The following is a 12,092-nucleotide window of genomic DNA, read 5'->3' as shown; positions in this document are numbered from 1 at the left end:
ACTTGCAGCACTGATTATTGTTATTTCCTGTTTGTTTGAGTACTGTAATTGAGTCCAGGGGTCACAGTTTAAGAATAGGCCATTTAGGACTAAGATGAGGAAAAACCTTTTCGCCCAGAGAGCTGTGAATCTGTGGAATTCTCTGCCACAGAAGGCAGTGGAGGCTAATTCACTGGATGTTTTCAAGGGAGAGTTAGATTTAGCTCTTAGATTTGGACGAGGGAATTGAATGCAACATCTCCAAGTTTGCGGATGACACAAAGCTGGGGGCAGTGTTAGCTGTGAGGATGATGCTAAGGAGGCTGCAAGGTGACTTGGATAGGCTGGGTGAGTGGGCAAATGCATGGCAGATGCAGTATAATGTGAGGTTATCCACTTTGGTGGAAAAACAGGAAAGTAGACTATTATCTGAATGGTGGATGATTAGGAAAAGGGGAGATGCAACGAGACCTGGGTGCCATGGTACACCAGTCATTGAAAGTAGGCATGCAGGTGCAGCAGGCAGTGAAGAAAGCGAATGGTATGTTCAGAGTCAGAGTCAGAGTCAATTTAATTGTCATTTGGACCCCTTGAGGTCCAAACGAAATGCCGTTTCTGCAGCCATACATTACACACAAATAGACCCCAGACACAACATAATTTACATTTTACATAAACATCCATCACATAGCTGTGATGGAAGGCCAAAAAAAAACTTATCTCTCCACTGCACTCTCTCCCCCCCGATGTCAGAGTCAAAGTCAAAGCCCCCGGCTGGCGATGGCAATTGTCCCGCGGCCATTAAAGCCACGCCGGGTGGTGCGAGGTCGCACACCGGGTCTTGGTGTTAAAGACCCCGGTGTGCGCTAGCAGTGTCCCGCGGCCATTCCAAGCCGCGCGGGGCAGTGGTGCTGTAAAGGCCCCGCTCCAGGAGCTCTTCAACCCCGCAACTCGGGCGGGAGAAGTCGCCGTTGCAGGAGCCCTGAAAAGCGGTCTCCCTCCAGGGACCCGCGGGCTCCCGGTGCCGCCGTCCACAGACCTGCCGTTGGAGCCTCCGACTCTCCGGTAGCAGCAGCAGCAGCAGCAGCAGCATCAGCGCTCCTCCACCGCTCCACCCGCTCCGGACTCGGCCAGCCCCGCGACGGCAACGGTGAGTCGGCACCTGAGTCCCCGGCTTCTTCCTGTTGGAGGCCGCTCCTCGTTGCGGCCTCAACGACAACTGAGACCCGACGAAAAAAAGGTCGGGTCTCCAGTGCAGGGAGAAATTTAAAAGTTTTCCCCCCCCCCCCCTCCCACCCCACCCCCACCCCCCCACACACACACCCCAACATAAAATAACAAAAACTACATATAAACATAAACATGTTAACATTCATAGCAAAAGGATTTGAGTATAGGAACAGGGAGGTTTTACTGCAGTTGTACAGGGTATTGGTGAGGCCACACCTGGAGTATTGCATACAGTTTTGGTCTCCTAATCTGAGGAAGGACATTCTTGCCATAGAGGAAGTACAGAGCCTACTCCTACACCTATTTTCTATGTTTCTAAGGAATCAAGGGATATGGGGGGGAAAGCCTGAATTGGTACTGATTTTGGATGATCATATTTAATGGCTCGAAGGGCCGAATGGCCTACTCCTGCATCTATTCTCCATGTTTCTATGTTTCTAATCTGGAATCCAGCATTTGGAGACTGTTCCTCTTGGGACAGTAAGCTCAACAGAAGTACAGCTGTCTTCACAATTTGCATTACATTATTATGGCCCACAACCGCAGGCTATAGGTCAGTTAGTCTGACCCGATCTGGAAGTGCCTGGTGATTAGTATGCTATGCATGTGTTGATTTCAAAAAGTTGATCTGTTTGTTTTGGTTCTTGGAGGTTTTCCAATACTAATAGTTATGGAGTGTTAAGTATACTGTTATGTGAAAATGATGAAATCAGTTAGTGACATGGCAATTTATTCCATTTCTAATTGAAGGCAGAGTGCTTTTAATATCAATAGCAATGTAGTTGTCTTTTAACCACCATTCAAATTAGTCTAGCACCACCCAAATCTATTAAATAGTAATTCCATTGTGGGACTGCCTGTATTGCCAACAATAAAATTCAAGAACGAAGCTTGTTACAACCTCCACAAGGATAAGTAATAATTAGCCTTATCATTCATATAAATAAAAAAGTAAAATAAATATCAAGTGCAAGCACCACTCATTCTTGAAATGGTTTTCTTAAAATTAAATATTACAGACAGTGCATAATTCTATATTTTCATTATACTTACCTTTTCATACATCTATGCAATTTCCACTCAAATTCAAGAGGACAACATCCAACAGTGTTGTTAATGCAGAAAAAAACCCTCTGATTTTCCATTCCAACCTTTCAGGGATGATGTTCTTTCCAGCCAAAAAGGTTCCAAATTGAGATTCCCCCTACTTATCCTGTGAGCAGTTCACCCATAGGGAGCCCAGATTAATTTAATCTCCAACAAGTTGTTTTATTGGGAGAAATATCATAGTTAGCCATAGAATTTAAGGTTGTACTAGACCAAGTGCAGACCTGTTGGATCTGCTCCCCAACGCAAGATTCCACCACTCACCCTTTCCCCCAATGCAAGCCATTCCCCCAACGCAATATTGCACCACTCACTCATAACCCCCAACTGCGCGGGTGTGATAATTTCTCCTCATCCCCCAGCATTCCCTCCTCCTCCTCTTCACCCTCTTCAAGCCCTAAAGAGGGAGGGGGGATAGTGAGGGAGGGGGAATAGTGAGGGAGGGGAGTATAGAGGGAAGGGGGGCAGAGAGGGATGGGGGTAGAGAGGGAGGGTGATGGAGGTAGAGGGAGAGACGCAGAGAGGGAGGGGTGTAGAGAGGGTGGGAGTGAGGGTAGATAGGGAGGGGGTAGCGTGGGAGGGGAGAGAGAGGTAGAGGGGGTGGAAGGGTAGAGAGGGAGAGGGGAAGAGAGAGTGGAAGTGAGGGCGGATAGGGAGGGGGTAGAGAGGGGGATTGAGGGTATACAGGGGGGGGGGTAGAGGGGTGGGAGTGAGGTGCATCTCCCTCCTCCACCCCCCCATCTCCCTCTACACCCCACCCCCCCCCCCCCCCACCTCCACCTCCCCCCCCCATCCCCTCTCCCCCACACCACACACCCCCCCCCCCCCCCCCATCTCCCACCTCCACCACCCCCCCCCATCTCCCTCCACAACCCCACTCTCCCCACCCCATCTAATTTCTCTCATCCTCCTCCCCCTCACTCCCATCCTCTGCCCCATGACCTACCCAGGTTGTAGAGCAGCGCCATGGCCTGGAACTCGTTTCACGTACTCAGCCCGGCCCTGGCTGTAGACTCCAGCCATCAGCTTAGACGCCGCCTGAACTCCAGTAGGCTCGTCCCTGACCTCGAACCCAGGCTTGTCCTTGGTTCCAGTGGCGGATTCTTTTTCCGCCCCGGCTCTCACTCCAGTTCCAGCACAACCCTCCCCGTCGGGCGCCTGTGGCGGCTGGCACACGAGTATGCTGGAGTGCCCCTTCCTCCCGGAGTGTCCCGTCCTGCCTTGCAGGGGTGGGGGGGGGGGGGGGGGGGGGGGGGGGGGGGGGGGGAAGAGAAGGTGAAGAGTGGGGAGGGAGGGGGAGAAGGGTAGGGGGAGGGGTGGGGGGGGGAGAGGGGGGGGGGGGGGGGTTATGGGAGGGGGGTGATGAGAGTGGCGTGGGGGAGAGAGGGGTGAGGAGAGTGGTGGGGAGAGAGGGGGGAGAGGGGGTGAGGGGGTGAGGGCAATAGGGAAAGAGGGGGGAGGAGAGAGAGGGGGAGGGGAAGAGGGGTGAGGAGAGAGGGAGAGAGCAGGAGCAGAGAGGGGTAAGATGGGGAGAGAGTGGGGAGGGGAAGGGGAGGGGGGAAGGGAGAGAGAGGAGGATGAGGATGGGGAGGGGAGGAGAGCGGGGAGGGTGAAGGGGGAGACAGGGGTAGATGGGGATAGTGTTGAGGAGAGGGGGATGGGGAGGAGGAGGAGAGAGGGGTAATGAGAGAGGGGTGGGGAGAGAGGTGTGAGGAGAGGGGTGACGAGAGAGGGGTGAGGAGAGAGGGGTGAGGAGAGGGGGAGAGAGGAGTGAGGGGAATGGGGAATGGGGGGAGAGAGGTTGGAGGAGAGAGGGGTGAGGAGAGAGGGGTGAGGAGAGAGGGGTGAGGAGAGAGGGGTGAGGAGAGAAGGGTGAGGTGAGGAGAGAGGGGTTATCACGCGCTTCGACACGGATGGCAGGGGGCGGGGCTGAGGCTCGTGCAAAGGCATATGTAAATGAGATCCATTGCGATTGGCCATCTGTGAGAGATGGCAATATGACAACACACAATGGAACGTGCTGCTACATCAGGTGGGGGGGCGGGGCTGAAGCTGGAGCAAAGGCATATGCAAATGAGGTCGATTGCGATTGGCCATATGTGAGCATTGGGTATTGTAACATCACACGACGGAACGTTCGTCAACATTCTATGGCTGAGAAACAGTTTGATTTTTTTAACATTTTGAAATATTTTATGTATTTTACCAAAAAAGCAGGGAAAGGATCAACCGAATGTTCTAATTTTACAAACATTAAGAAGGGGAGGGAAAACCCTACCGGAATATGTAAAAATTGTTTAGTTTTTGCAAATTTTGGAGGAGGAGATTCACAAACGCCTAAAACGAATATTCGCGGAATAGAACCCAGACAAACCAACACGAGAGTTTTAAATATATACTAAACCAAGTGCAGACCCGTTGGGTCTGTTCCCGCAATGCGCGGTTGCAAGGGGAGGGGGCGGCCTGACGTCATCACGCAACACCACGAGCTAGGCGTACGCCTTCAAGGCGCTGCGAACGGCGTGGAGACACTGCGTACAACGTCGAGACGCTGAGTACGACGTCGAGACGCTGCGTACGATGTTGAGATGCTGCTTACGCCCGTCGACACGCTGCGTACGCCCTCAAAGGGCCGACAGGCCGTTGACGCGCGGGATTTTTGGACCGGGCTAGCCAGTGAGGACGGCGAAAAGCAGCCGGGGGGAGCAGGCGATCTTTGGCTTCGGCCAGCGTGACAGAGCCGGGCCGGGGGGGGGGTGGGGGGGGGGGGGAGTGGAGGAAGTAAAATCGCAAGCGAAATGGGAAATTGGTCAGCGTTTATCGTGCAGAGCCGGGCGTCAGCAGCCGTTATGGTCACTGGCCAGCAGGAGGCGACAAAATGAGTGGGGGGGTGAGAGGGGATATAGATATATATATATAGATAGATATAGATATAGATATAGATAGACATAGATATAGATGGTGAAAAGTTTGAAGTATTCTCCATCTGCTCTTTATCTTCTGAATTCACATTTACTCTACACCTTGAACCTAAATAAATAATCCAATTCATTACGTCTGTTTTTCCCTTTCTTCTAAAAACTCTGGCAATAAACTTGATATTGGGTGTTTTCTAAACATACACATTTACTAAGATCTCCAGCTACGTTATTGAATGTTCAAGGCCATATGGAAACAAATATTTGCTAAACATTGACAATTTTGATAAATAATAAATACAGGCATTTTCCAAAAAGATAAAAAGTAATTGTAACGTAAACAGGAAACACTAGATTTCTTGCACAGGCAGCAATTGTGTGGAATAACCAAGATTCAACTTTTGAAATTTTATTCCATTTGAGGATACATGTATAACAATTGTTCTGTTGTTCTGGTTGACATGTGTTTAGAGGTTGTCAGTGTGACTGTTGACAGTGCAAAACTGAATAGGTCAGTTTGCAGATGTGCCTTGAAGTTGTTTGGACACATGAAGGACACAGATCCATGAATGCCTATGGCCCCAGGAGTGGTAAATTGAGTCACACATATGGCCTAAGTATCTGCAAAGCTTAAGACATTTTCTTGTGGCACGCAAAGTAATTGGGTCTACGCCTAGAAAAGAGGAATGAGGGGGAGATTTGGTGATTCATACGGGGTCAGTGACAGTCTTTGGCTGGTAGGCTCTTGGCAAGCATTGCTGCAGGGATCATGAAGTTGGGTTGAAGTTGGAAGGGATGGGATCATTAATTTTGCATTGGATTTGTATCAGTTTGGCAGATCAATCAATTAGTTGAGAGGTTGTCTGCTAATTTGTTGGCAGGGGTGGGGGGTGGAGTAGAAAGGAGAGCCATGTAGGAACATTATTGAAATGAGAATAAAAAGCAAAATATGCTTGTGTCTTTCATGGATCCAAATATGCTGGAATTGCTCAACAGATCAGGCAGCTTCTTTGGAATGAGACACACTTTTCAGGCCAAAGGCTCTTTAATTACTGATACAGATGTGTGAAGAATTTGTCCAAAATAACTAAAAATTAGCTCATTTATTCAGCCAGTGAAGAAATTATTGAGCTTACTTCCCTCAAATCTGAGTTCTGTATTTGTCCTGGTTGAATCCGCATCATTGCATTTTAGATTACTTCTATGAAATATTTTCAAGAGAACCAATTTTATTGTTCTTTTTCTTTTTTGCAATATTGTTTAAAAGAAAAGAAGATTGGGCCACTAAAAAAAGCGACCAATATTTCTTGGGATAAACAAAATATAATAAATAGGAATCTAAAATTTTGTAAATCACCCGTTCAAAACATTTCAAAATGTGCTTAAGATTACAAATAACGCAAAAAAGATATTCATCTCGGTTTTTCCTTGGGCCAATTACAGGGTTACATGGCCTAAAGTGGTCATGGGTTCATTTACATTTATTTCACTGTCTCCTACCCAAAACTGGCAGAGTTGAAGGGAAGAAGGCTTGGGATGGATTGAAGCTATAGAAATGGTGGGTTGTGGGAAGTATCCCAAAGCAAATGAAGCGTCTTTTCATGTCGAGCCCACAGGCCCACTGCAGCAACTCTACTTCCCCTGGGACATAAGGCAACTTTAAAAAAATGTGAACCTTTACTGAGTTTCTTATGGCATACTGTTCGTGGCCTGTGGTAAGTTAGTACTGATGTAAAAATTATTGCTGGGATCTAAATGTTGTCATCTGATAACAACAATGCGGCCTCCACTGTGCAAGACTTTTGAACTAGAATGTTAACGGAAGGGGAACTGAGGGGCAAAGGAGGGAATTCAGCAGCCTGTCACTTAAACTCGCCTGTCCATACTGACCAATGTAGTTAATATTGTTAGTAAATTTGCAGATGACACCAAAATTGGCAGTACAGTGGGCAGTGATGAAGGACATTGAAGTTATGATAAAGGCACGGAGTTTCGTTGTCTCTACTACATTTCGATGTCTCTGTACTGTACACTGACAATGACAATTAAAGTTGAATCTGAATCTGTTTGAAGGCTCTGGGCTGGAGTTTAGAAGAATGAGGGAGGATCTCATTGAAAGCTACTGAATAATGATAGCTACACTATCCTTCATTTTTGTCCCCTTTTAATTATGTGCTGCTAGCATAGATTACTTTTTTTTGTATTCTTTGCTAGTTTAATTATTAGCTTAAAATATTGTAGCTTTCTTTTTTATCATCTTTCCTAATCGTTTCATATTCTAACTTGCATCATAAATCATTAAAACTCTTCTCTGTGAACTCATAAATAAAATCAGTCTAATCTGGATTCAAATAGCTGGGAAGCTCTGGATTTGTTTTCAAATAACTTGAGAATGGTGTTTTCAAGTAACTTGGAATTTTATTGTTAAATTTAGTGCCTACAAATGTATATTTCTGGACATGGATTCACAAAGTGTTGTATAGCTTTCCAATTATGGACTAACAGTTGCAGGAAAATCCACCGTTCTTCTTGGGCAAGTGGATAGAACAAGTCTCTGCAACGTTGGTGTTATTTTAGAAATGACACATGAAGCAGGGCATTACTATTATTTCTGCACAAAAAACACGAGAATGCGATTTGGTGTAGAAGTAGATGATACTTGGCAGGTCACATTAGCCTAAATAATCAACCAATTACTTCACAAATGCAGTCAAATTCTGAGATCCATTCTAAACACTCTATTTTATAATAAAATAATGAAGATATCCAAAATGTGAAATAAAAACAAAAATGCTGGAAATATTCAATAGGTCAGGCAATATCTGTGGTGTTAACATTTCAGACCAATAATTTATGAAGAGACCTGGAAAAGTGTAGAAATGCAGCATATTTTGAACACTGAATATCACAAAAAAAGGGCAGAATAAGTCTCCTATTCTGTGGGAGACAGGAGAGATTGCATTTCAGGAGAGATGGTGATTTAGTTTAGATTGAAGGTAGACACAAAATGCTGGAGTAACTCAGCGGGATATGGGGCATCTCTGAAGAAAAGGAATGAGTGGCTTTTCCGGTCGAGACCCTTCTTCAGTTTAGGCTTAGTTTAGTTTAGATACAGTGCGGAAACAGGCCCTTCGGCCCACCGAGTCCGCAACGACCAGTGTTCCCCACACATTAACATTATCCTACACACACTAGGGGCAATTTACATTTATACCAAGCCAATTAACCTACAAACCTCTATGTCTTTGGAGTGTGGGAGGAAACCGAAGATCTCTGAGAAAACCACGCAGGCCACGGGGCGAACGTACAAACTCTGTACAGACAGCACCCGTAGTCAGGATTGAACCCAGGGCTCTGGCGGCGTAAACCGGCAACTCTACCGCTGTGCCACTGTACTGCCCCATCTGGCAAACTATGTTAATGGTACAATGCAAGGAATCAAATGGTGGAACTATTGGATAATTTTATAAAATCATTTGTAAAAAATGTCTTAGAGAACTGGATGATTGTTGAGTGTAGAAATGTATAAGGATTCTGATCAAAAGACAAGGTACTGTTCCTCATACTTGCATTGAATGTCTTTGGGACAGTAGGAAGATTATGTTAGAGTAGTACTGGAGTGTAAATTAATATGATGCCAAATGCTTGTGAATGCTCAAATGTTTGGGGCCATTTATGCTGGAACATGAATAAATAAAAGGGTAGCTGCTGTACATTTGGTAGCTTGGGAAAATGCTATGAGAAGGGAAGAGAAGGTGGAGGTGAATGAGATGCGAACCACAATGTTATTGGAGGAATGGTGAAAGAAAAATAACATGTTTGGAGATGCCATCATGCTGGAGATACTGGGAATGATAGACATCCACTTTGAATGTAGAAGGTGAAAGCAGGAGCAGTGGAAATGGAATGGATATAATCCCTGTTGAAGTAACAAACCAGTTGAAGTTAAGTCCTTTGAGAAACTCTGATTGAGTGTGCAATTGTCAACACAGGTACAATGGAAACTGAGGGAAAGTTATGAAATTGTACAACATGGCAGCAGACCCTTCACCCAACCAAGTTGTAATGTAAGGATAAAAACATGCGATTTAGTTAATAATGAGTTGTCTGCTAACAGTTCCCATGTCAAGAAAGCAGGCTCACTTGGATATGCAGCGGCAAGAACATAGCAGGCTCATTTGGACATGCAGCTGCTCGGCATCCAGTGCAATGAAAATTCTTTGTTTTCAGTATTAAGAAGGATAGCCAGTTTTAAAATATAGCTATTGTTTGTAGATTAGGAAACAAGCACCAGCTTATTGATTACATAAATGCATGCTGCATGTGAGCTCATGGGACTTCTTCTCAGGCCCAACGCGCAAACGGTGCCAGGACCACTGTATACTATTAGTCACCACATGTACCTAGCGAGCCCCCAGTGAGCAGAAGGGCATGAGACCCGTTGTTTGATTGATCTTTTAATACTTTTTGATTTTATTTTACATTGTTGAGGTGTTCTTTCTCCATCATTGATTTGAAACCTCAAAACTCATTTGTAACATTACATTGTGGCATATTCAGCAGGAAAAGTTGGACAAACTAGAATTATTATCTCTGGAACATCGGAGGATGAGGGGAGACCTGATAGAAGTAGGTAAAGTTATAAGAGGCGTAGATAGGGTAGATAAAACCTTTTCCTGAAGGTGAAAATGTTCAGAGGCATAGCTGTAAGATGAGAGGATCAAAACTTAAAGGAGTTTTGTTTTACATAAAGAGCGATGGGTACCTGGGATATGCTGCCACGACTGGTGGTGGAGGCAGATATGATAGTGACTTTTAAGACATTTTTAGATACGGTTGGTTATGGATCATGCGCAGGCAGAGATTAGTTTAACTACAGATGTTTGGCTAGCACGTTATGGGCTGAAGGGCCCCTTACCTGTGCTGTACTGTTCTATACACATAATGTACCAGGAAAAGAAAGTGATAGAGGTGGGAACTTGTGATTGTTTGACACCAAATTGTACCACATACCACATGAACAAAAAGTATTACTTGGCTGTGTGGTCTATATATTCGATTAGGATCCAGCACAGTTCTCCCCGGTTAAACAAAATGAGTGGAGTCAAAAGTGAATTTCTTTACTGTGAGAACATGTTGAGTCAAGAAATGGAGTGTGGTAGAAAGTGCGGACTAGTTGGCACTCCAGTCAAAGAGAAAGCAAAAGGCCCTTGACATTCATGATTTGTGGACAAAAGGGTATAGACCTTCCAAGTACATGATGAAAAGAAGATGGGTATGTGGTGGAATTAGAAACTATTAAAATTATGAAAATTGGAAGAAATACTGGCATAGGAAGAAGTGACTGGATGAAAGAAGAAAATATGGGAGTCAATATCAGATGAAATTAGTTCCATGAGACAACAATTGCCCTATGCAGTAAGTTAGGTTTATGTTAAAATCATAAGATTGCTCTATATCTCTTAACAGGTCAAAAGGTTATAGGATTCGCAATCTCGTCTGAAAAAGGTGAATAACTGGTTCACCGCTTACAGCTAAATTGGGAGCTAAACCTAATAAATAATAAACTAAAAACTAGCTGTGTGAATTTTTTTTTAAATTCCTTCATCGCGATGTAGCACAAAAGCGTACTAACTTCAAATCCTATCCTACATTCGTTACTCTGAACCCAGGCACAAAGTCACCAGACTGGAGATAGGTGAAGAACGAGAAACAGTTCTTCTGCTGTTTGTTTTTAATCAACCTTTGCATAAAGTAAGTTGCCAACGACAGTTTAAAACAGAATCAGGCTTGGCAGTTTGTTCAGTATACTTGAAAAGTCTGGCAAGTTGCACCGTAAAAGCTCACATGTTAAGAATGTCTATTTGGAATGAGGCAGTGAAGAGTTTAAAATAATGTGAGACTGCACATAAATGGGGTTCAAGACAGGAAGAGAGTTATGGGTGTGAATGGGTGATCAGTCATCAGCATGGACTCAGTGGGCCAAATAGCTTGGAATAATGCTTGGAATTATCTCTAAAAATAAACAGAAAAAAATGCTCTTTGAAGGTTTTTTGAATGTACATCAAGAATGTTGAAATATTGTGAAATAAGTACCGGTAATCAATCTCTTTGTTTCTTTCTCAGATCAGCGAGCTGGTACTTGTTTTTCCAGCCTGGTTAATGGCCGTTGTGCCCAGGAGTTAACCAGGTATTACACTAAGATGCAGTGCTGCTGTGATTCTGGACGTTGTTGGGCCCTCGGTTCTGTTCCAGAGATGTGCCCCATCAGAGGTTCTGGTAAGAAGAAATATGGGAATTCCAAATTTAAGTTGACAAGTTGGCAGGAAACAAGTTTTCATTAAGATCTACATTCCATACAACATAGGACTCAGCAAGTTGATAGTAGACCAGCTCATTCTTTCAACAACCACTACTGATAGTTCTTTAATCAGAGCACAGGTAGACAACCAGAATCTCCTTGTCAGCATCGCCAGCTACTTCCTTCATGGTGCATGCTTTTGGGGTGTTTAAAACATAAATTTCAGAGCTCTGCACTTGTGAAAAGTGGAATGATACTGGAGTGGTGGCGCTATCGAATGAGGCTGCCTCGTCTGCAGCTGTCTGTCCTCTCATCCTTTTTGTTATTTTTAGTCTGTTTTAATTTAAATCTTTTTATTTGAATTTTGAATTTGACAGCAATTTGCATACATACAATGATAACAGACAGTGATAGTCAGGACATAATTGTACAACAGTATGTAAACAACCCTCAAAACCCTTACCCTTACCCTTACCCACCCTCGCCACCCGGGGACAAACAACACTCACATACGTACACATCCACACAGATACGATAAGATAAACAAAATGAAAATG

General features: G+C 44.8%; 1 protein-coding gene across 1 annotated transcript in view; it reads left to right on the top strand.

Annotated features, from left to right (window-relative positions):
* The window catches only part of LOC129695673 (fibrillin-2-like), a 296,346-nt gene that overhangs the window by 126,485 nt on the left and 157,769 nt on the right, over window positions 1–12,092 (top strand). The window contains exon 9 of the mRNA XM_055632838.1: window positions 11,361–11,513. Within this exon, the coding sequence (XP_055488813.1) occupies window positions 11,361–11,513 (153 nt within the window). The remainder of the gene's footprint in view (window positions 1–11,360; window positions 11,514–12,092) is intronic.

This window comes from Leucoraja erinacea, chromosome 3, assembly GCF_028641065.1.
Source record: "Leucoraja erinacea ecotype New England chromosome 3, Leri_hhj_1, whole genome shotgun sequence".
Taxonomy (NCBI): domain Eukaryota; kingdom Metazoa; phylum Chordata; class Chondrichthyes; order Rajiformes; family Rajidae; genus Leucoraja; species Leucoraja erinaceus.
This window is presented reverse-complemented; position numbering and strand designations above follow the sequence as displayed.